This window comes from Gadus macrocephalus, chromosome 3, assembly GCF_031168955.1.
Source record: "Gadus macrocephalus chromosome 3, ASM3116895v1".
Taxonomy (NCBI): domain Eukaryota; kingdom Metazoa; phylum Chordata; class Actinopteri; order Gadiformes; family Gadidae; genus Gadus; species Gadus macrocephalus.
The window spans coordinates 20,502,593-20,527,811 of NC_082384.1; the positions used below are offsets into that span (position 1 = coordinate 20,502,593).

General features: G+C 48.7%; 2 protein-coding genes across 3 annotated transcripts in view; both read right to left on the bottom strand.

The window, feature by feature from the left end:
• Positions 1-199: 199 nt before the first annotated feature.
• LOC132454536 (apoptosis-stimulating of p53 protein 1-like) lies at positions 200-19,774 on the bottom strand. 2 transcript variants are annotated; one of them, XM_060047968.1, is made up of 18 exons: positions 19,243-19,774; positions 16,617-16,764; positions 16,188-16,289; positions 15,466-15,521; positions 13,358-13,444; positions 12,244-12,415; positions 10,320-10,498; positions 8,912-9,076; positions 8,264-8,459; positions 7,556-7,618; positions 7,379-7,431; positions 6,930-7,242; positions 5,621-6,306; positions 5,344-5,481; positions 4,516-4,649; positions 3,799-3,965; positions 2,469-2,656; positions 200-1,706 (listed from the first exon to the last, which is right to left on the bottom strand). In XM_060047968.1, the coding sequence occupies exons 1-18, from the start codon at positions 19,249-19,251 to the stop codon at positions 1,665-1,667; spliced, it is 2,898 nt and encodes a 965-aa protein (XP_059903951.1). In that variant the 5' UTR covers positions 19,252-19,774; the 3' UTR covers positions 200-1,664. The 2 variants fall into 2 exon arrangements, with proteins under 2 accessions (XP_059903951.1, XP_059903950.1); XM_060047967.1 differs by having other exon boundaries at positions 10,320-10,531.
• A 361-nt stretch (positions 19,775-20,135) lies between these two features.
• The window catches only part of ncapd3 (non-SMC condensin II complex, subunit D3), a 42,318-nt gene continuing 37,234 nt past the window's right edge, over positions 20,136-25,219 (bottom strand). The window contains exons 25-35 of the mRNA XM_060047965.1: positions 24,897-25,034; positions 24,100-24,233; positions 23,791-23,990; positions 23,249-23,359; positions 23,038-23,160; positions 22,727-22,851; positions 22,385-22,464; positions 22,159-22,203; positions 21,468-21,530; positions 20,959-20,995; positions 20,136-20,404 (exon numbers count right to left, since the gene is read on the bottom strand). Coding sequence (XP_059903948.1) covers positions 20,326-20,404; positions 20,959-20,995; positions 21,468-21,530; positions 22,159-22,203; positions 22,385-22,464; positions 22,727-22,851; positions 23,038-23,160; positions 23,249-23,359; positions 23,791-23,990; positions 24,100-24,233; positions 24,897-25,034 — 1,135 coding nt within the window. The 3' untranslated portion in view covers positions 20,136-20,325. The remainder of the gene's footprint in view (positions 20,405-20,958; positions 20,996-21,467; positions 21,531-22,158; positions 22,204-22,384; positions 22,465-22,726; positions 22,852-23,037; positions 23,161-23,248; positions 23,360-23,790; positions 23,991-24,099; positions 24,234-24,896; positions 25,035-25,219) is intronic.

Genomic DNA, 25,219 nt, shown 5'->3' on the forward strand with positions numbered 1-25,219 from the left:
GGTGTATTTTGGTGGTGGTCTTCGGGGTTCATCGAGATGGTTTCAGAACTAGCAGCAGATAATCTAAATCATTCTCAAAAACGTTTAATTCTGAATAATCCACCGGGTGCTCTGGGGTCGCCTCATGGTGTTCAAGAGGGAAAGGGCGAGGGAGTAACATCTGTGGTACTTAGGAAAATCTGTTTAAAAAAGACAAAGCTTTGCGCACCACTTTCTTTTAATATCAGCTTTCTGCCCGCCGGCGCTGTACACTCTTCAGCTACAGCTAGCTGGTCGCGTGCTAACAGTAACGTTAGCATGTGCTTTGATTAAGGAGGGAAATTCAACATTCATGTTCAGAGCCACACGTATAGCAGGTCAGAGGTCGCATACAGAAGGTCAAAAGTTCACACTAGAGCAATCACAGGCAGCCAGGATCAGCGACAGTTAAAAACATCAAAGTAAAGAATAAAGACAAACTATCGTCCAATCGGAGTCCAGATTAAAGAGGAACTATGGCTGTTTTCGAATTTGTCGACTATTTTCGCGCCCTTAGTGCACTATTTAGAGTGCCACCATTGTGTAGTGTTGTCTGACATTTAGAAGCACATATTTTGTTCCCAATAGTGCCCTCCTTAAACCCACAATGCACTGTATAAAAATAATACTATTTATTTGATGCCCATGATATCCCATGATGCATAGCATTTTTTTCTGTATTTATGAATTATTTATGCCATTTACGTCACATCACTGTCGCTCTGTTTATGCGACCGATACACGGGACGCAAATGGATTCCCAGAGCATAAACCCTCCTATCCTTGTTTCCTAAATAGTGGCCTACAAAGTGTTCACCACCTAGGGAGTAGGGACTGAGGGAGCAAGTGAAGGACACGTGGGACGCGGCCTTATCATACAGAACCGGACTCCGCCTCCAGGGCACAGGTGGGCGGAGTCAGCAGGACCAGAATACATTCCACCGAGGCGGCCCTCTCTGATAGGTGGGCTCAGCTCTTCAGGCACTGATTGGTCCAATGTGTATATTTTGGGTGCTGTTGGCTAACCCATGCGTGTCTGGAAGCAAATCACTGCACTAATATTTTGAGTGCATTCTACATTCACAGAGAGGTAAGAAACACACGGACCTGCTCTGGTTTCCACCCCTCTCCCCTCCTCTGATGGAACGGCCCGATCTACCTCAAACCAAACCCTGGTGGGCGCCCAAACGGAGACTCGGAAAGAGGAGGATCACTGGGTCTTGTGAACCAATAGCAGTCAATCACGTGGTCTTGTGAACCAATAGCAGTCAATCATGTGGTCTACGGACCAATAGCAGGCAGCAGTGTATGAGGGGACCCTACGGCTATTTTGTCTGTTTGGAAACTCTAATTAAGTAGTGGATTTTTCTGTTTCACGGTTTCCTGCTCAACAGGAAATCTGCTTTCAAGGTAAAAGTCTTTGAGATGGTTGATTGTTCTGTCACTGTCTGCTCTACAGGAGATGTGCTTTTAAGGTTAAAGTCTTTAGGATGGTTGTTGTGCTTTTATCAGTGCTACAGTGAGGCCACACTGCTTGTTCGGTTGGATCCAACATAGGGCCCAGTCAGACCAGGTGAGGACAGTTAGACCTGGTGGGACCAGGCTGGTCTAGGTGACACCAGGCTGGACCAGGAAGACCAGGTGAGTTAAGCCAAGGTCCTCTGGCGGGGCTTAATCCTCGCATAGAGCTGAGGGAAGGAGGGAGAGAGAGAGAGGCAGAGAGAGGGGAAGATGGGGAGACAGAGTGAGATATGAAACTTTGTTTAAGATCTCTACTGTATGTGTGTGTATTCGTACAGCACGTGTGTGTGTGTGTGTATGCGTGTGATTGTGTGTCTGTGTGCTTGTGTGTGCTTGTGAGTGTGTGTGTGTGTGCGTGTGATTGTGTGCGTGTGTCATTTTGTGTGATTGTGTGTCTGTGCATGTGTCTACGTGCTTGTCTGCGTGTGTCTATGTGCGTGTGTGTGTGTGTCTACTGTCTATGTGTGTGTCTGCGTGTGTGTCTGTGTGTGTGTCTGTGTGTGTGTGTGTGTGTGTGTGTGTGTCTGTGCGTGTCTGTGCGTGTCTGTGCGTGTGTCTATGTGTGTGTCTGCGTGTGTCTGTGTGTGTGTGTGTGTGTCTGTGTGTGTGTGTGTCTGTGTCTGTGTCTATGTGTGTGTCTATGTGTGTGTGTGTGTGTGTGTGAGCGTGTGTCTGTGTGTCTGTGCGTGTGTCTATTTGTGTGTGCGTGTGTCTCTGTGTCTGTGTGTGTGCGTGTCTATGTGTGTGTGTGTGTGCGTGTGTCTATGTGTGTGTGTGTGTGCGTGTGTCTATGTGTGTGTGTGCGTGTGTCTATGTGTGTGTGTGCGTGTGTCTATGTGTGTGTGTGTGTGTGCGTGTGTCTATGTGTGTGTGTGTCTCTGTGTGTGTGTGTGTGTGCGTGTGTCTATGTGTGTGTGTGTGTGTCCTACCCCCAGCAGGTTGCGGGCCACGTAGCCCTGGCGGCCCCCGCTGCGGGCCCACCACCAGCCCTCCTCCCTGCTCAGCACCAGCAGCCCGTCGCCCTCCTGCAGGCTGAGCTCGTCCTCCTGCTGCGCCTCGTAGTCCCAGAGGGGGTACACCGCGCCCCGGTTCATCACCCCCATCTTCTCCTGGACCCCTGGACACACAGCATGTAGAGTACACTGTAGATACACTGTAGATACACTGTAGATACACTGTAGACACACTGTAGACACACAGCATGTAGAGGACACTGTAGATACACTGTAGATACACTGTAGACACACAGCATGTAGAGTACACTATAGATACACTGTAGATACACTGTAGATACACTGTAGATACACAGCATGTAGAGTACACTATAGATACACTGTAGATACACTGTAGATACACAGCATGTAGAGTACACTATAGATACACTGTAGATACACAGCGTGTAGAGTACACTATAGATACACTGTAGATACACAGCGTGTAGAGTACACTATAGATACACTGTAGATACACAGCGTGTAGAGTACACTATAGATACACTGTAGACACACAGCATGTAGAGTACACTATAGATACACTGTAGATACACAGCGTGTAGAGTACACTATAGATACACTGTAGATACACAGCGTGTAGAGTACACTATAGATACACTGTAGACACACAGCATGTAGAGTACACTATAGATGCACTGTAGATACACAGCGTGTAGAGTACACTATAGATACACTGTAGATACACTGTAGACACACAGCGTGTAGAGTACACTATAGATACACTGTAGATACACAGCGTGTAGAGTACACTATTAGATACACTATAGATACACTACATCATATACGTGGCATATACACTATATCATATACACTGTGTATACACACTATTTCATATACACTGTATATACACACTATATCATATACACTATCCATACACAATATCATGTACACTATATCATGTACACTACTATATATACACTATATATGCATTATATATACATTAGATCATATACACTATCTCATATAAACTATATGGGACCATGTGGGACCAGCCTACTGGGACCAGCCTACTGGGCCCAGGTGTCTACTGGGACCAGGTGTCCACTGGGACCAGGTGTCTACTGGGACCAGGTGTCTACTGGGACCAGCCTACTGGGACCAGCCTACTGGGCCCAGGTGTCTACTGGGCCCAGGTGTCCACTGGGACCAGGTGTCTACTGGGCCCAGGTGTCCACTGGGACCAGGTGTCTACTGGGCCCAGGTGTCCACTGGGCCCAGGGGGACCAGCCCACTGGGACCTACTGACCGTAGAGGAACTGGGAGCACTGGGCGTATCCGTCCTCCAGCTCCTCACACTTGTCGGCGGCGGTCTGCTGGTCGCTGGAGGTGGTGGCGAACACGGCGGCGCCTGACTCCACCAGGAACTTACACACCTGCACGTTGTTACAGGAGGCCGCGCAGTGGAGCGGGGTCCTGGGGGGGGAGGGGGGGAGAGAGAGAGACATGAGGCAGAGGGGGAGAGGGAGGGAGAGACAGACATGAGAGAGAGAAGGATCTTCTTTAACGGTCTACCCATCTGTCTATCTGTTTCTCTGTCTTTCTGTCTCTCAGCCTGTCTGCCTGTCTCTCAGCCTGTCTGTCTGTGTGTGTCTGTCTCTCAGCCTGTCTGTGTGTCTGTCTCTCAGCCTGTCTGTCTGTGTGTGTCTGTCTCTCAGCCTGTCTGTCTGTGTGTGTCTGTCTCTCAGCCTGTCTGTCTGTGTGTGTCTGTCTCTCAGCCTGTCTGTGTGTCTGTCTCTCAGCCTGTCTGTGTGTCCGTCTCTGAGCCTGTCTGTCCGCGTGTCTGTCTCTCAGTCTTTCTGTCTCTCAGCCTGTCTGTCTGTCTCTCAGCCTGTCTGTCTGTGTGTGTCTGTCTCTCAGTCTGTCTGTGTGTGTCTGTCTCTCAGTCTGTCTGTGTGTCTGTCTCTCAGCCTGTCTGTCTGTGTGTGTCTGTCTCTGAGCCTGTCTGTCTGCGTGTGGTACTGACCACCCGTCGCTGTCGGCGGCGTTGACGTTGACTCCGAACTGGACGAGGAACTTGACGATCTCCACGTGTCCGGCGCACACAGCGTTGTGCAGCGCCGTGATGCCCTCATCGTTAGGGAGGCTGGGGTCCTCCACCTGCAGAGACACCTGTCAGTCACCTGCACACCTGTCAGTCACCTGCACACCTGTCAGTCACCTGCACACCTGTCAGTCACCTGCACACCTGTCAGTCACCTACACACCTGTCAGTCACCTGCACACCTGTCAGTCACCTGCACACCTGTCAGTCACCTGCACACCTGTCAGTCACCTGCACACCTGTCAGTCAGCTGCACACCTGTCAATGACCTACACACCTGTCAGTCACCTGCACACCAGTCAATCACCTACACACCTGTCAGTCAACTACACCTGTCAGTCACCTGCACCACTGTCAATCATCTACACACCTGTCAATCATCTGCACGCCTGTCAATCATCTGCACACCTGTCAGTCACCAGCACACCTGTCAATCACCTACACACCTATCATTCATCTGCACACCTGTCAGTCACCTGCACACCTGTCAATCATCTACACACCTGTCAATCACCTGCACACCTATCAGTCACCTTCACACCTTTCAACCACCTACCCAGCTGTCAGTCATCTACACACTTGTCAATCAACCACACATCTGTCAGTCATCACTAGTCTATTAAGTGGCCACTAGGTGATTATTAGTGACGACCATCGCCAAGCTCCTAGGGTTGAGGAGCCAGTAATGACCACTTAGGAGACAATGAGGTGGGAGTCGAGGAGGTAGGAGGGGAGCAGGAGGGGCCTCACGTCGTAGATGACCCTCTGGACCAGGTCGTACTCCCCCTCCAGGGAGGAGTCCAGCAGCAGGGCCAGCGGGTTGAAGCGGACCCTCATCCCGTGGTTGGTCCGTTCAGAACCCGCCTGCCGCAGGTTGGACCTCTTACCCTGCAGGGAGGATCTGGATCACAACCAGCACACAGGTGTGTGTGTGTGTGTGTGTGTGTGTGTGTGTGTGTGTGTGTGTGTGTGTGTGTGTGTGTGTGTGTGTGTGTGTGTGTGTGTGTGCGTGCGTGCGTGCACTGACCGGGGGCGGGGTGGCCTCTGCGGTGACCTCAGGCTCCTCCTCCTTCTGACCCCTGCAGGTGTAAGGGGGGGGGGGGTATGGAGGGAACTCGTCCTGGGGGGGGGGGGCCCTCACCTCTCCCCCCTCGTCCTCCTCCAGGGGGGGCGGCAGGGCGTGAGAGGAGGAGGAGGAGTCAGGGAGGGGGGAGCGGGGGGGCAGAGGAGGCGGGCCCTCGCCTCGCCGCTCCTCGCTCTCTGCCCCCACCGGGCGGAGGCCGTCGCGCGAGGCGGTCCCCGCGGCGACCGGCTCCACGGTCTCCATGGCGGCCAGGGTGGTCTTCTGGTAGAGCAGCTTCTGGATGTTGGGCCCCCCGGGGCCCTCGGGCTCCGTGATGGAGGAGCGCTTCTTCAGCGGCCGCGGGGCGAGGCGCAGCCGCCGCCGCAGCGCGTCCAGGTCGGCGTCGCTAGGGTTACGGTGGGGGTGCTGGGACAGGAAGGGGAGGAGCTTGGTGGGGCTGAGGGGCCGGGGGGCGGTGCGCTCCGCCTGCTCCGGAGCCTCGGCGGCGGCGGTGACGGAGGTGGAGGTGGAGGAGGTGCAGGCTCCGCCCAGCAGCTCCGGTTCCTCGCCGTCGGATAGACACGATCCAAAATGGACGCCGCTGTCTGACTGCTGCCCCCCGCTGGCCGGGAGGAGGGGCTTCCCGTACACTGAGGTCAGAGGGCACACAAAGACAGAGTCACATGACAAAGACAAACTACTGTTAGCCCATCCCATTATGGGATGGGCTAACAGTAGTAACAGATCAGAGTACTAATAAACAATGAGATAGTGATGAGAACCAATGGTACTTGGTACTATTTGATCATTTAGCAGCTACTGTGAGCACCAGGTGGGAGTACCTCTGGCCTGAGTACTAGTATTAGTAGAACCAGGCGGGAGTACCTCTGGCCTGAGTACTAGTATTAGTAGAACCAGGTGGGAGTACCTCTGGCCTGAGTACTAGTATTAGTAGAACCAGGCGGGAGTACCTCTGGCCTGAGTACTAGTATGAACAGAACCAGGTGGGGGTACCTCTGGCCTGAGTACTAGTATGAACAGAACCAGGTGGGGGTACCTCTGGCCTGAGTACTAGTATGAACAGAACCAGGAGGGAGTACCTCTGGCCTGTGTACTAGTATGAACAGAACCAGGTGGGGGTACCTCTGGCCTGAGTACTAGTATGAACAGAACCAGGTGGGGGTACCTCTGGCCTGAGTACTAGTATGAACAGAACCAGGAGGGAGTACCTCTGGCCTGAGTACTAGTATGAACAGAACCAGGTGGGGGGTACCTCTGGCCGGGCCGCGGGGCAGGGTCCCGCCCCCCGCCTTGGCGTGCGAGGCGTGGGTCGTGTACATGGAGTAGATGGACGACGTCGCCACCGTCTTGGGCTTCTGCAGCAGCGGGGGCATGGCTGGAGGCGGGTCAGGGGTGAAAGGTCGCACGGCCGCGGCCGGCGTCTTGTCCTGCTTGTGGGGGAGGGGCAGGGTGTGGCACTGGCTGGCCGGGCCCCGGGTTCTGCCCGCGCCGGTCCCGGGGCTGTGGGGGGTCGGGGTCGGGGTGAAGAGTCTGGGTTTACTGGGCACCGGGGGGGCCGTCTTCAACTGAGAGAGGAAGGAAACCCACCTGGTTAGCCTGAGAGATACCGTTAGTTAGCAGGATACCCAGGTCACAAAGGCAACGCAGGGCAAATTAATGAAGCTCAAGTTGGTTAGATTGACAGCCGGTCTGGTCCTATACCTGCGGGTCCGCGGTGGTCCGAGATGGAACAGGGGGCGGGACATCGAAGTCATCTAGAAGTGCGACAGAGAGGGGTGGAGTTAAAACACACGCAAAACAAGTTCGGACACGCCCCGTGGCTGTGAAGACACCCCCTATGTAGGACACACCCACAGGAAGTGAGTGTGTTTGGGTCACCTGTGTCGTGGCGGTGCTGGGCGGACATGCGGGGGAGGGTGGAGGAGTGTGCGGTCTGGAAACCTGCAGGGCGGAGAGCAGAGTAGCAGCCGGTGAGTGGGACATCATCATCATCACCACTACACCCTGACATCATCACCATCCCCACATCACTCTCCACAGGTGGTACAGGTGTCTCTACAGGTGGTACAGGTGTCTCTACAGTTGCTACAGGTGTCTCTACAGGTTCAACAGGTGTCTCTACAGGTTCAACAGGTGTCTCTACAGGTGCTACAGGTGTCTCTACAGGTTCAACAGGTGTCTCTACAGGTGCTACAGGTGTCTCTACAGGTTCTACAGGTGTCTCTACAGTTGCTACAGGTGTCTCTACAGGTTCAACAGGTGTCTCTACAGGTGCTACAGGTGTCTCTACAGGTTCTACAGGTGTCTCTACAGTTGCTACAGGTGTCTCTACAGGTTCAACAGGTGTCTCTACAGGTTCAACAGGTGTCTCTACAGGTTCAACAGGTGTCTCTACAGGTGGTACAGGTGTCTCTACAGGTGCTACAGGTGTCTCTACAGGTGCTACAGGTGTCTCTACAGGTGCTACAGGTGTCTCTACAGGTGGTACAGTCGTCTCTACAGGTGGTACAGTCGTCTCTACAGGTGTTACATGTCCGTCTACAGCTGGTACAGGTGTCTCTACAGGTGCTACAGGTGTGTGTGTACCTGAGGAGGGCTTGGCGGGTAGGGGTGGGGGCATCAGAGCTGGATCAGGTGAGTAACCCTCCGGGTACGATGTCTTCCCCAGTACCTCCTGTCGTTGGGGTACGGGGAGCCCCTGGGGGCCACAGGACTGGATGTATGGCCCCACGGCCGCCACCCTGGAGGGGGCACTGGGCTGGGGGGGCTGGCAGTCCAACACCTGGACCAGGGGACGGACATTAAGATAAACAGGTGTTCTTATGTCTGGTTAGGGCGAGGGCAGATGGGTTAGGGCTGGGGGAGATGGGTTAGAGCTGGGGGAGATGAATGGGTTAGGGTTAGGGCAGATGGGTTAGGTGAGATGGGTTAGGGTGAGGGCAGATGGGTTAGGGTTAGGGCAGATGGGTTAGGGCTGGGGGAGATGAATGGGTTAGGGTTAGGGCAGATGGGTTAGGGTTAGGGCAGATGGGTTAGGGTTAAGGTTAGGTGAGATTGGCTAGGGTTAGGTGAGATGGATAAAGGTAAAATGGGTTAGGTGAGATGTGTTAGGGTTGGGATTAGGTGAAATGTTTTAGGGTAAGGGTTAGGGTTAGGTGAGTTGGACTAGGTTTAGGGTCAGGGTTAGGTGAGGTGGGATAGGGTTAGGCTCTGTGTTGGGTCCTGGGGGCGTACCGGCGGGCTCTCCTTGGTGTTCAGCGCTGCCTTCTTCTTCCAGAGCCGCTGCCGCAGCTCGGCCACACGGCGCTCCATCACGCCCACCTCCGTGTTGCGCCGCGTCAGGGTGTCCCGGTGCTGCTGGAGCCGCGCCCCCTGCTCCTGGTTCAGCCTGCTGCGCAACTGAACCCAGGGTTAGTTACTCACTGGTTCAGCCTGCTGCGCAACTGAACCCAGGGTTAGTTACTCACTGGTTCAGCCTGCCGTCTACCTGGTACCAGGGTTAGCCTCTCACTGGTTCAGCCTGCTGTCTACCTGGTATCAGGGTTAGCCTCTCACTGGTTCAGCCTGCTGTCTACCTGGTACCAGGGTTAGCCTCTCACTGGTTCAGCTTGCCGTCTACCTGGTACCCAGGGTTAGTCACTCACTGGTTCAGCCTGCTATCTACCTGGTACCAGGGTTAGTCACTCACTGGTTCAGCTTGCCGTCTACCTGGTACCAGGGTTAGTCACTCACTGGTTCAGCCTGCTGTCTACCTGGTACCAGGGTTAGCCACTCACTGGTTCAGCCTGCTGTCTACCTGGTACCAGGGTTAGTCACTCACTGGTTCAGCCTGCTGTCTACCTGGTACCAGGGTTAGTCACTCACTGGTTCAGCCTGCTGTCTACCTGGTACCAGGGTTAGTCACTCACTGGTTCAGCCTGCTGTCTACCTGGTACCAGGGTTAGTCACTCACTGGTTCAGCCTGCTGTCTACCTGGTACCAGGGTTAGTCACTCACTGGTTCAGCCTGCTGTCTACCTGGTACCAGGGCTAGTCACTCACTGGTTCAGCCTGCCGTCTACCTGGTACCAGGGTTAGCCTCTCACTGGTTCAGCTTGCTGTCTACCTGGTACCAGGGTTAGTCACTCACTGGTTCAGCCTGCTGTCTACCTGGTACCAGGGTTAGTCACTCACTGGTTCAGCCTGCTGTCTACCTGGTACCAGGGTTAGTCACTCACTGGTTCAGCCTGCTGTCTACCTGGTACCAGGGTTAGTCACTCACTGGTTCAGCCTGCTGTCTACCTGGTACCAGGGTTAGTCACTCACTGGTTCAGCCTGCTGTCTACCTGGTACCAGGGTTAGTCACCCACTGGTTCAGCCTGCTGTCTACCTGGTACCCAGGGTTAGTCACTCACAAAGCTTGCTCCTGGTTCAGCCTGCTGTAGTCACTAACATAGTTAGGTTAGTGGTTGTAATCAGGCTAGGGTAAGAAGTAACTAAGGTAAGCAGGGTATGGTTAGTGGTAACCAGGTTGGGTTAGTGGCAACTAAGGTAACCAGGGTATTGTTTATGGTAACCAGGGTAGGGTTAGTGGTAACCAGGGTAGGGTTGGTGGTAACCAGGGTAACCATGGTATGGTTAGCGTAAGCTACGGGGGAAGCTACCTGTAGCTCCTTATACAGCAGGTCCAGCTGGGTGGCGTGGGCGGGGCTCTGGGGAGACGGCTCCGCCCTGCTCCTCAGGCTCTGCAGCTGTTGGTTGAGCTCCTCCACCCTCGCCACGGCAGCCAGCAGCTCCCGCTGCTTCTGCTGGAACAGCCCCGACATCTGCTCCACCTCCTCCACTACACACACAGGAAGTACGTATATAGTAGGGTCTGACCTAGTGTTAGTATAGGTAGTACATATACTGAGTATAGTAGGACCTAGTGTTAGTACTAGGTTAGTATACATAAAGTAGGGTCTGACCTAGTGTTAGTATAGGTAGAGCATATACTGAGTATAGTAGGACCTAGTGTTAGTATAGGTAGTATACATAAAGTAGGGTCTGACCTAGTGTTAGTATAGGTAGTGCATATACTGAGTATAGTAGGACCTAGTGTTAGTATAGGTAGTATACATAAAGTAGGGTCTGACCCAGTGTTAGTATAGGTAGTGCATATACTGAGTATAGTAGGACCTAGTGTTAGTATAGGTAGTATACATAAAGTAGGGTCTGACCCAGTGTTAGTATAGGTAGTGCATATACTGAGTATAGTAGGACCTAGTGTTAGTACTAGGTTAGTATACATATAGTAGGGTCTGACCTAGTGTTAGTATAGGTAGTGCATATACTGAGTATAGTAGGAACTAGTGTTAGTATAGGTAGTATACATATAGTAGGGTCTGAGCTAGTGTTAGTATAGGTAGTATATCTAGGCGGGGGTCTGACCAAGTGCTAGTGTAGGTAGTAGAGTAGGGTCTGACCTAGTGCTAGTGTAGGTAGTATAGAGTAGTGCTAGTGTAGGTAGTATAGAGTAGTGCTAGTGTAGGTAGTATAGAGTAGTGCTAGTGTAGGTAGTATAGAGTAGTGCTAGTGTAGGTAGTATAGAGTAGTGCTAGTGTGGGTAGTATAGAGTAGTGCTAGTGTAGGTAGTATAGAGTAGTGCTAGTGTAGGTAGTATAGAGTAGTGCTAGTGTAGGTAGTATAGAGTAGTGCTAGTGTAGGTAGTTTATAGCGGCGGGGGTCTGACCTAGTGCTAGTGTAGGTAGTATAGAGTAGTGCTAGTGTGGGTAGTATAGAGTAGTGCTAGTGTAGGTAGTATAGAGTAGTGCTAGTGTAGGTAGTATAGAGTAGTGCTAGTGTAGGTAGTATAGAGTAGTGCTAGTGTAGGTAGTATAGAGTAGTGCTAGTGTAGGTAGTATAGAGTAGTGCTAGTGTAGGTAGTATAGAGTAGTGCTAGTGTAGGTAGTATAGAGTAGTGCTAGTGTAGGTAGTATAGAGTAGTGCTAGTGTAGGTAGTATAGAGTAGTGCTAGTGTAGGTAGTATAGAGTAGCGCTAGTGTGGGTAGTATAGAGTAGTGCTAGTGTAGGTAGTATAGAGTAGTGCTAGTGTAGGTAGTATAGAGTAGTGCTAGTGTAGGTAGTATAGAGTAGTGCTAGTGTAGGTAGTATAGAGTAGCGCTAGTGTGGGTAGTATAGAGTAGTGCTAGTGTGGGTAGTATAGAGTAGTGCTAGTGTAGGTAGTATAGAGTAGTGCTAGTGTGGGTAGTATAGAGTAGTGCTAGTGTAGGTAGTATAGAGTAGTGCTAGTGTGGGTAGTATAGAGTAGTGCTAGTGTAGGTAGTATAGAGTAGTGCTAGTGTAGGTAGTATAGAGTAGTGCTAGTGTAGGTAGTATAGAGTAGTGCTAGTGTAGGTAGTATAGAGTAGTGCTAGTGTAGGTAGTATACAGTAGTGCTAGTGCGGGTAGTATAGAGTAGTGCTAGTGTAGGTAGTCTATAGCGGCGGGGGTCTGACCTAGTGCTAGTGTAGGTAGTATAGAGTAGTGCTAGTGTAGGTAGTATAGAGTAGTGCTAGTGTAGGTCGTCTATAGCGGCGGGGGTCGGACCTAGCTTGCTGTTGCTGAGGCGTTTCTGCTCCACCTGGGTGCGGACGGCCCGGACCCTCCTCAGCTTGGTCTCCTGGGTCAGGGCGTTCTCCCTCAGCTGGAGGAGGCGCTCCTGCTCCGACCGCTGCACCTCCTGCAGCTCCTGCTGCCTCAGGGCGCGCAGCCTCTGCTCCTGGAGGGGCCGTGGTCAGAAACCAACCTAGTATCAAACCTGAACTAACCATACCTGAACTAGCCACATCTGACCAAGCCAAACCTAACCAGAACCAAACAGAACTGAAGTAACCGCAACCAACCATGCCTAAACTAACCTTACCTCAACTAACTACATCTCACCATACCTAAACTAACCACAACCAACCATACTTAAACTAACCATATCTCAATGAACCACATCTAACCATACCTGAACTAACCACATCTAACCATACCTAAACTAACCATGCCTCAACTAACCATGCCTAAACTAACCATACCTCAACGAACCACATCTAACCATACCTCAACTAACCACATCTAACCATACCTAAACTAACCATGCCTCAACTAACCATGCCTAAACTAACCATACCTCAACGAACCACATCTAACCATACCTCAACTAACCACATCTAACCATACCTAAACTAACCATGCCTCAACTAACCATTTCTAAACTAACCACATCCAACCATAGCTAAACTAACAACATCTAATCCTACCTGATATAACCTACCCATACCTGAACTAAATAGAACTAACCATACATGAACTAACCACACCGTAACTAACCACATCTAACCATACCTAAACCAACTAAATTCAACCATACCTGAACTCACCATCTCTAACCTAATACCTAAACTAACCACATCTAACCTAATACATTAACTAACTTAATCTAATCATACCTAAACTAACCACAACCAACCACACCTAGAATAACCATCTATAAATTGATTCATTCACTTAACCATCTCTGATTGAAGTACTTATCTACTGGTTGTATTACTCGTGGCAGTACTTAACCATCTCTGATTATAGTACTTTACTGGTGGTAGTACTCATAGCAGTATTTAACCATCTCTGATAAAAGTACTTGGGTACTGGTAGTAGTAGCAGTCCATCACGTTACCTTGGAGACCAGTAGTTGCTGTGTAACGTGGATCTGTTCTTGTTGTCGCGTCGCCATGTCCTGTAGGTCAGCTAGAGTCCAGGAAACCTACCACAATACTACCAATAAGTACTGTGTACCACAATACTACCAATAAGTACTGTGTACCACAATACTACCAATAAATACTGTGTACCACAACTACCATCAATACTGTGTACCACAACTACGATCAATACTGTGTACCACAATACTACCAATCAATACTGTGTACCACAACTACCATCAATACTGTGTACCACAATACTACCAATAAATACTGTGTACCACAACTACCGATCAATACTGTGTACCACAATACTACCAATAAGTACTGTGTACCACAATACTACCAATAAGTACTGTGTACCACAATACTACCAATAAATACTGTGTACCACAACTACCATCAATACTGTGTACCACAACTACGATCAATACTGTGTACCACAATACTACCAATCAATACTGTGTACCACAACTACCATCAATACTGTGTACCACAATACTACCAATAAATACTGTGTACCACAACTACCGATCAATACTGTGTGCCACAATACTACCAATCAATACTGTGTACCACAATACTACCAATCAATACTGTGTACCACAATACTACCAATCAATACTGTGTACCACAATACTACCAATCAATACTGTGTACCACAATACTACCAATAAATACTGTGTACCACAACTACCGATCAATACTGTGTACCACAATACTACCAATCAATACTGTGTGCCACAATACTACCAATAAATACTGTGTACCACAATACTACCAATAAATACTGTGTACCACAACTACCGATCAATACTGTGTACCACAATACTACCAATACATACTGTGTACCACAATACTACCCATCAATACTGTGTACCACAACTACGATCAATACTGTGTACCACAATACTACCAATAAACACTGTTTACCACAACTACCATCAATACCGTGTACCACAATACTACCAATCAATACTGTGTACCACAACTACCATCAATACTGTGTACCACAATACTACCAATCAATACTGTGTACCACAATACTACCAATCAATACTGTGTACCACAATACTACCAATCAATACTGTGTACCACAATACTACCAATAAATACTGTGTACCACAACTACCATCAATACTGTGTACCACAATACCACCAATCAATACTGTGTACCACAATACTACCAATATATACTGTGTACCAAAATACTACCAATAAATACTGTGTACCACAATCCTACCAATAAATACTGTGTACCACAATACTACCAATCAATACTGTGTACCACAATACTACCAATCAATACTGTGTACCACAATACTACCAATAAATACTGTGTGCCTCAATACTACCAATAAATACTGTGTACCACAATATTACCAATAAATACTGTGTACCACAACTACCGATCAATACTGTGTACCACAATACTACCAATACATACTGTGTACCACAATACTACCCATCAATACTGTGTACCACAACTACGATCAATAGTGTGTACCACAATACTACCAATAAACACTGTTTACCACAACTACCATCAATACCGTGTACCACAATACTACCAATCAATACTGTGTACCACAACTACCATCAATACTGTGTACCACAATACTACCAATCAATACTGTGTACCACAATACTACCAATCAATACTGTGTACCACAATACTACCAATAAATACTGTGTACCACAACTACCATCAATACTGTGTACCACAATACCACCAATCAATACTGTGTACCACAATACTACCAATATATACTGTGTACCAAAATACTACCAATTTTCTACTGTGTACCACAATCCTACCAATAAATACTGTGTACCACAATACTACCAATCAATACTGTGTACCACAATACTACCAATCAATACTGTGTACCACAATACTACCAATAAATACTGTGTACCTCAATGCTGCCCATAAATACTGTGTGCTACCATACAACCTAATAAATATTGTACAATACAACACCAGAATAGACAAAACTACAAATAAAGCAAAGCTAGCCAAGAAAAGAACATTGGACTTAACACTTGAGGCGTTGAAGGGGTGCTAACAGCGTTGGCTCACCGAGTTCTCTGAGAACAACGTCTTGGCAAACCTCTGGTCATCAGCGGTTGGCCTGACTGGAGGGATACAATGAGTTAGCATGGCTGATAGCACTGCTAGCTTCCACCACAAGTTAGTATAGCTGCAGTCAGAACTAGCATTTAAACAACAATTTAACATAGCCGCCATCATAGCTAGCTTCTGCACAATCTAGTACAGCCTAGCATTGTCTCAGTATGAAGCGCAGCTAGTTAGCTTGTTAGCAGTTGTATCTGAAGGTGGCTTGTGTCTCAGGATTCAGCGTAGCATGTTAGCATGTGTATCTGGAGGAGGCTGGTGTCTCAGGATGAAATGTAGCATGTTACCATGTGTACCTGGAGGTGGATGGTGTCTCAAGATGAAGCGTAGCCTGTTAGCATGTGTACCTGTGGGTGGATGGTGTCTCAGGATGAATAGAGCCTGTTAGCATGTGTACCTGTGGGTGGCTGGTGTCTCAGGATGTAGTACAGCACGTTAGGATGTTAGCATGTGTACTTGGAAGTGGCTGGTGTCGAAAGATGAGGCGTAGCCTGTTAGCACGTGGATGGATGGTGTACTTGGAAGTGGATGGTGTCTCAGGATGAATAGAGCCTGTTAGCATGTGTACCTGTGGGTGGATGGTGTCTCAGGATGAATCAAGCCTGTTAGCATGTTAGCCTGTGTACCTGAAAGTGGCTGGTGTCTGCTAGCCTGTTAGCATCTACCTGGAGGTGGCTGGTGCCTCAGGATGTAGCGTAGCTCCTCTCCCTGCTGTCCCCAGCGCTGCAACACGTCCTGCATCCGCTCACAGTCCGACACCACACGCTCTAAACACAACATGTTACAAAACATATAAACAACAGGTATTGGTAGTGTGTTGATCATGTATTGACCATGTATTGGTAGTGTAAGGTTATTCATAATGTATTGATTGTATATTGATCATGTATGGGTGAGGTAAGGTCATTGATCAGGTATTGATAACATAGTTTTAGTGAATTGGCATCAAAGGGTATTGATCATTTGTTGATTATGTATTGATCATGTTTTGGTATCAAAGGGTATGGATAATGTGTTGATAATGTATTGACCATGCATTGACACTGTGAAGGTATCGATCATGTATTGGTAGTGTAGGGTATTGATCAGGGTACCCGTGTCCCTCCACAGCTCGGCCAGGTAGCACTGGCTCTCCCCTGGCTCTCTGCAGATCTCCAGGACGTCCCGACACAGCGTCTCCGGGGTAACGGGGACCTCAGCGACGTGCTGCTCGCTGCTGCTCAGGTACACTGTCAGGAACATCTGGAGGGGAAAACACGCCAGTTGCCATGACTACGAGCCACGATCATCATGAACGCGCGAAACAGCAGCCGTCATGTCACCGTATCTCACATAAGTGGTTCACCGGTGAAAACCTGACACGGGTTCGACTGGATCGATCAGAACCTTAAAGACGAGCCGCAGCGCATTCAGAGCTCAGCAGAGCAGAAGCAGCGATCTAAACGCTTGGTTTCACTCAATAACAATTATAACATATCCATATCAATTGACCCCAGCTCTGTGTTATAACGAATCAGTGGGTGGCCCTACAATGGAGAGGGTCTGGATATAGAACGGCATCATTCAGTTTGTGTTAGGGTGACGGGAGGTCCCGTGGTCTGTACTGCTAAATACTCAGGTAAATACTACAATAACAGGTACTCTACAGTAACCTACATGAAGCATCGCCACGTGACAACATCACGGCTACTGTCCACACACGTCCTACAGATGGGGACAGCACTTTGAGATTCTTGAATATAAAGTGCAGTATAAATAAAATGTATTATTATTATTATTATTATTATTATCCCCATAGGTTAAGGAACTTTATTGCAAAGATAGTACAATTCCGTACCCAGCGGAGTGACTCATGCATTCATCCAGATCCTCACGACACCTCTACAGAATGCAGACAGACATACAGACAGGGGGGGAGGGAGGGAAAGACAGGCCGGGAGGGAGAGACAGGCTGGCCGGGAGGGAGGGAGGGAGGGAGGGAGAGGGAGACAGGCTGTCAGACAGACAATGTCCTAGAAAGAGCAGTAAGTGGAGCAGGGTTGGGTTTGAGGAACAGGAAGTGGGTCACAGCGTTCACCTTACGAAGAATAGGAGGTACTGTTGGCCAATCAGAAGCCTTAGGAGGGGCCCTGCCCACACAGCAGGGTTGGGGGGGAACCATGTGGAGTGTGTGGGTGGGTGTGTATACTGTATATGTGTGTGTGTGTGTGTGTGTGTGTGTGTGTGTGTGTGTGTGTGTGTGTATTTGTGCAAGTGTGTGAGTATTTGTGTGTGAGTATGTGTGTGTGTGTGGGGTGTGCGTGAGTTTATGAGTAAGTGTGGGGAGTGTGTGTGTGAGTGTGTGTGACCGGTGGCACATCGGGACCATATGGTGTTAGGGTCACATGACTAGGAATAAAGGCCCCTCCCCCCTCCCAGCAGGGGAGGGGGGAGGGGCAGTAAAGGTTGAATTCATCTTCTGAATATCCAACGTGGGTAATTCCTTCCTCTCCTCCAGGAATGTAAAACTACTATCCTCCCGCTATCATACTGCCTCTCCCTTATGATCCCTCCATCCTTCTGTCTCTCCTCTAATGCCTCCATCATTCTGTCTCCTCCAACATCTCTCTATCATTCTGTCTCCCCTAATTCATCAATTTTCTGTCTCTATCATCCCTCCATCATTCTGTCTCCTCCATCATCTCTCTATCATTCTGTCTCCCCTCATTCATCCATCATTCTGTCTCTATCATCCCTCCATCATTCTGTCTCCTCCATCATCTCTCTATCATTTTGTCTCTCCTCTATCATCCCTCCATCAATCTGTCTCTCCTCTAATCCCTCTATCTCTCCTTTCATCCCTCCATCATTTTGTCTCTCTGTCATCATTCCCTCATTCTGTCTCTCCTCCATCATTCTGTCACCTCTCATCTCTCCATCATTTGTCTCTTCTCTATCATGCCTTCATGATTCTGTCTCTCCTCTCTCCATCATTGTCTCCTCTCATCTCTCCATCATTCTGGCTCTTCTCATCTCTCCATCATTCTGTCTCTTCTATATCATCCCTTCATAATACTGTCTCTCCATCATTCTGTCTCGTCTATATCATCCCTCAATCATTCTGTCTCCTCTCTCCATCATTCTGTCTCTTCTCTATCATCCCTCCATCATTCTGTCTCTCCTCTATCATCCCTCCATCCTTATGTCTCCTATCTTCTCTCCATCATTCTGTCTCTCCTCCATCATCCATCCATCATCATCATCATCATCAATCTATCGGCTGGGACATTTTGATAGATTCGATTGAATCATAGGCTTATGAGTAAAATAGAAAGTCTCCCATCATTTAAACTTTATAATTCACGGTTTCCTCTTCTACCCGATAGAGAACCAAGCTCTGTTGTCATGGAGACTACCCGCAGAACAACCGACCATCCAGACAGGAAGTAGATCACTTCTCCGTTCTTCATCCTCCTCAAACAGGTAGACAGGTGAGTGAACAGGTCGACTGGACACACACACACACACACACACACACACACACACACACACACACACACACACACACACACACACACACACACACACACACACACAAACTACCCGAACTATTCTCCGGTCCGAAGGGATCGGTCAGTAAAAGCTGATGTTGGATCATGAACTGCTGATCGAACAAATTGAGTCGCTCGGTGAGAGCGAATGAGAATGTAAATGTGTAGAGATAGGTTAGGTTGGTCTTACCGGCATCATGTTGACGGTTCCGCTTCGACGTTACATCCACACTCGAACGAGCTCCGGTTCTCCCGTCTGAACGCAGTGTGCTGGTGTTTATCTACGACCTGTTGCAACACACGACCTGTTCTCAAGCCAGAGCTGGGCGGAAAATAATTAATTATAAACCAGGAAATTCACCAGAAGACTCGGCGACGGTGACGCCTTTGCTCGGTTCGCTCCGAATTATAAACTGATCTGAACAAAGAGCTCCGCAGCTCAAGCCACGAGTGCGGACCTGCACTTTAATCCGATGCCAGGCACGAGCGTTTACATCACGACTCAATCAGGCGTCGATCCCTTCTTACCAGGGTTCCCTAGCAACCGCGAGACACCGCCCCCTGGTTACCGGAGGATGCTGCAGCGGTGACGGTTCGTTGTGACGCCTCCTGCTGTGCAGCAGCCAACCGACTGGCCAATCAGCTCACAGGATAACAAGCCGGCATCTACCATATGGACGCAGAGCGACGCCGGTGTAGTTGTGCTGCCTGCATTTGAATAGTGTAAGCCTTCTGCTGGGCACGACCTACTCTGACGTCAAAGCCATAATTTTAGTTCGTAACAGAACTCACCGGGAAAACGGCCCATTCGGAACAGGCCGAACGCTCTGCGTCAAATTAAAATATTCTAATTTATTAGGTATTGACTACATATCGACATGGTTCCCAGAAACATAAAACCTTCTCTGACGGTAGGTCGATTGTAGTTCAGTTTGGAACATTCAAGGATTAGGATGAAACCACGAAATATGAGTTGAATTATCAGAGGCGTATCACCCACAACAGCGATAGGAACGTAGAATTAAACAGCGCCCCCAGGTGGAACAACAGATCACAGTCAGGCTACACAATTAACTCGAAACGTCTGTTTGATTTTTTTTTTATTGTAAGAAGAAAAAAAAACAAGAAGAAAGAAAGGAGACGTCAAAATTACATTTTAAAGAAGAAATAAATGAGAAATATACAAGAAACATGCCAGTTATATTACAGTCTGGGTCTATTGTCTATTACAAACACGTCTGTAATGTTACAGACTGGTGCCTAACAGCAGAGACTAGGGTTGACTCCTCCTGGATTTGGTCTTGGTGGGGCGGAGAGGAGACTTGACGTCCCACTGACGAGGTGCTGGAGCCCTGGAACACACAAAGCCTCTTAACACAACCCAACACAGTCGGTTCTGCAGAACTCAGAACAGAAACGTTCAACAGAACCACTTCCAAAGAACCAAACAGAACCACTTCAACACAACCCAATAGAAACATTTCAACAGAACCACTTCAAAATAACCCAATAGAACCATTTCTATGCAACCAAATATAACCATTTCAACAGAACCAGTTGATAGAACCCAATATAACCATTTCAACAGAAACACTTCTAAATAACCAAATAGAACAATTTCTATAGAACCCAATACAACCATTTCAACAGAACCACTTCAAAATAACCCAATATAACCATTTCAACAGAACCACTTCTTTAGAACCCAATAGATCCATTTCAACCGAACCACTTCTATAGAACCCAATATAGCCATTTCAACATAACAACTTCTATAGGACCCAATAGAACCTTTTCCACAGAACCCAGAACGACTTCTATAGAATTCAACAGAAACATTTCAACAGGACCAGTACAAATGAGCCAGTAGCAAGCAAAGGAGAATGAAGATGAGGGGAGGACTTACTTCTTGGGTTGGATAAAGCTTCGGTCACTCCCAGGACCTGAGACACACGAGATACATTAGTAAACATAAGATCATGAGGAGATAGCAAGATAATATTACGATCATACTATGACAATACTATTATCATTCTAGATAATACTATGACAATACTATGATCATTTTAGATAATTCTTTGACAATACTATGATCATTATAGATAATACCATGACAATGCTATGATCATTCTAGAGATAATACTATGATCCTTCTGATATGACTACAACAATACTATGATCCTTCTAGAAAACACTATAATACAAGAACAATAATATGATCACACTATGAAAATACTACGATCATGCTACGACAATACTATTAAAACACTATGATAATATTATGATCATTCTATGATAATAAATATTTGGCCTGTTAAGCCCTTTGAGACTGTAATGGTGATTAAGGGCTATGCAAATAAAATTGAATTGAATACTAAGATAATTCTATTTCCACGCAGACAGGAAGTTGCTCACTTGTTTGGGACTCTTCCATGATGGCGCTGACGGCCTCGCCGAACGTGCAGTCGAATTCAACATCTGGAACCAAACCAACAGGCCACACTAAACATCTGGAGCCAATTACTCTAACAGACATTCTCAAGAAGACCGGTAGGAATCCATCTCCAGCTAGCTGGGAATGATGCAGCCTCCCAGGGAGGCCTAGCGTAGATCAAAGGGGCTAACTGCTAGCAACTAAAAAAGCAAGGCTTGGCTAAATGCTATCGGCTAGCATAGAGCAAAGCAGTAGGAAAACTTGTAGGAGCTAGCATAGAGCTAGGCGCGGCTAAATTATACCGGCGGCTAGCGTAGCGTGTTATAGCCTGGCTACTACCAGACCAAGCCAATCGTAGATTTCACGTTGGTCTGGGGAAGCTGCTGTCATTTTCTTCAGCACACGAGGCGTGATCAACAGGGGCCTAGTTCAAAAGACTCTGTACGCGATTGGCTGCTTGCCGTCGCTTCCCTTGTCGTCATTGTGTTAAACCAGCCGTTTAACACAATGAACCAACATGCCAAGGGGAAAAGCCAGCTCGGTGATTGGCTCCCGCAAAAAAAGTATCGGAAGCAGAAGGAAATGTGTTGCTCTTCTCCAGACCCTTGTGCAGGGCGAACTCAAATCGCCTGAAGAAAGGGCGGGGCTACCCAGGCTAGCAGTGTTACATACCGACAGGTGTGCTGATGGCTCGGTCCTTGGAGTTCTTGGAGAGCACTGCAAGAGAGCCACATGAACATTAGATGGACAAACCAAACACAAGAAAATAATACGCCGGTCATACATCCAATCATTATGGGACACGGCCTCAGCAGGATGTGATCCTGTCTCTTTATTAGGAATTCTTCCAATGCTGTTAGGGTTCCCAGTGGTTGCTAGGAGACCCGCAGGTACGTACCTGTATTCTGCAGATGGGCTAGGCTATTAAGGGTCTGCCGACGCCCACTCTGACCCCTTGGAGTCTGGAGATGCTGGCGGCTGTGGACGGACACACACACACACACACACACACACACACACACACACACACACACACACACACACACACACACACACACACACACACACACACACACACACACACACACACACACACACACAGTAACTAATATGGTTGGTAAAATTATTTTACCACAGCAATTCATTTAGTCAACGATATAGTCAAGTCTAGTGCTGAATATAAGTCGTAATACAAATTCTTATATTAAATCATAAAAAGCGTATAAAGTGATATCTCTACCTCTCCGTCGTGGCCACTCTGCTGAGCAGCACGTGATTGGCTTTCGTAGGCTGGGGGGTGGAGAATTCATGCGGGGGAGCCATCAGTTTGGCTGCAGCAGGTACAGGAGAGTTCTGCACAGAGTCCTGCAGGAGAGTAGAGGAGAGGTGGAGGGGAGAGAGAGAGAGAGAGAGGAGGGGTTGATGAGATTGAGAGGAGAAAGTGTGGTTTACACACACACACACTGTGGGGAACAAAATCACATTTAACACACACACACACACACACACACACACACACACACACACACACACACACACACACACACTAACCATGCGTGACGTCTGGTTCTCCAGGTTCTCCTTCTCCTGCAGGTTGAACTCCAGCTCTGCCGCCAGCTGTTGGTCTCCAGAGAACAGCTCCTTCACCTCACCCTTCAGGTCCTTCATGGCTACCTGAACACACCGCCATGGTTACTGTTGCCTAGCGACAGGCCGTGTGGCGAGCGTTGCCTGCGGACAGGCGGTGGGGTTACTGTTGTACCTGCAGGTAGGCCATGAGGTCCCTGATGACGGGGGAGCGACGGAGCTCCAGCATGTTCTTCAGCGCTATGATGATGGGGACCGTGTTCTCCATGAAGGCCTTCTTCTGGAACTGAAAAACACCAAGTATTGGACTACTGTACTACCATACTATAGTGCTGCTGTAGTACTACTATCCTTCTTTCTGAGGAACACCCAGTATTATAATACTATTTTACTACTATAGTAGTAGTACTATACTAATAGTAGTTGTACTGTACTTCTAAAGTACTACTAATCTACTATAGTACTAATATGGTTACCTACGTTTTGCTACCTAGGAAACCACTTTCTATGTTTGGATGGTTACCCAGGAAACACTTTCTAGGTTTGAATGGTTACCTAGGAAACCACCTTTTATGTCTGGATGGTTACCTAGGAAACCCACTTCTACGATCGGCTGGTTACCTAGGAAACCCATTTCTACGACGGTTACCTAGGAACCCCCCCTTGTACGATCGGGTGGTTACCTAGGCAACCCCCTTTGTACAATCGGGCGGTTACCTGGGAGATGACCTTCTTCTGCGCGGCGTGCAGCGTGGCCATGTTCTGGCCCTCCTCCTCGGGCTCGTCGGCCGCGGCGCCCCCTGCTGGGGCGGAGGCGGCCTGCAGCTTCAGCTCCTTCAGGCTCAGGATGCTGAAGGTCTCCGCCAGGATCTCCGCTCCGTCCGCGTCCAGGGGCAGCTCGTCGTCGGCGAAGCACCCTGGGAGGAGAGAGCCGTCGCTGAGCGTTATGGACCTGCTGACGGTTCCTTCGGCTCATGGGACACTCCCAGAGACACACACACGCTGGAGCTCCGGCTGGCGGCCTACCCAGGATGGTCTGGTTGATCTTGTTGGTGATGCTGACGCGCTGCGCGTCGGTAAAGTGCTCCAGCAGGAAGCGGTAGATCCGGAAGCGCTTCTCGCGGTTCCTCTGCCCCTTCAGCGAGAAGCGAGTTCTCTCTCTGGTAGAACGAAAAAATAACCTTCATGAACTCAAGGTCACAGCCATGACATCTTGAACACAACCCCAGCCATGACCTCATGAACACAACCCCAGCCATGACCTCATGAACACAACCCCAGCCATGACCTCATGAACACAACCCCAGCCATGACCTCGTGAACACAACCCCAGCCATGACCTCATGAACACAACCCCAGCCATGACCTCATGAACACAACCCCAGCCATGACATCATGAACACAACCCCAGCCATGACATCATGAACACAACCCCAGCCGTGACCTCATGAACACAACCCCAGCCGTGACATCATGAACACAACCCCAGCCATGACACCATGAACACAACCACAGCCATGACCTCATGAACACAACCCCAGCCATGACCTCATGAACACAAGGTCACAGCCATGACATCATGAACACAACCCCAGCCATTACATCATGAACACAAGGTCACAGCCATGACATCATGAACACAACCCCAGCCATGACATCATGAACACAACCCGAGCCATGACATTAACACTACCAAGGGGTTGGATTCCCACTGTGGCCACCAATGATAAGCATGTACATCCTCACTGTATTTAGGACACGTAGCATAAAAATGTCTACCAAATGGCATTTACACTTTAAAACCACTCAGATTCCCAGTGTACCTGTCGGTCTCAGGGAAGTGGTTGTAGGCCTTGTGTTTCCGGTATTCGTTGAAGTGGAAGATGCACTCGATGAAATGCTGGCTGAACATGGCCGTGTTCTTCTTCAGCAGCAGGTGGACCAAACAGAACTCACACAGACTAGAGAGAGAGACAGAGAGAGAGAGAGAGACAGACAGAGATAGAGAGAGACAGACAAAGACAGAGAGAGAGGCAGAGAGAGAGGCAGAGATAGAGACAGAGATAGAGGCAGAGAGACAGAGACAGAGGCAGAGAGAGACAGAGACGGAGGCAGAGAGAGACCGAGATTTTGATTTAATTACATG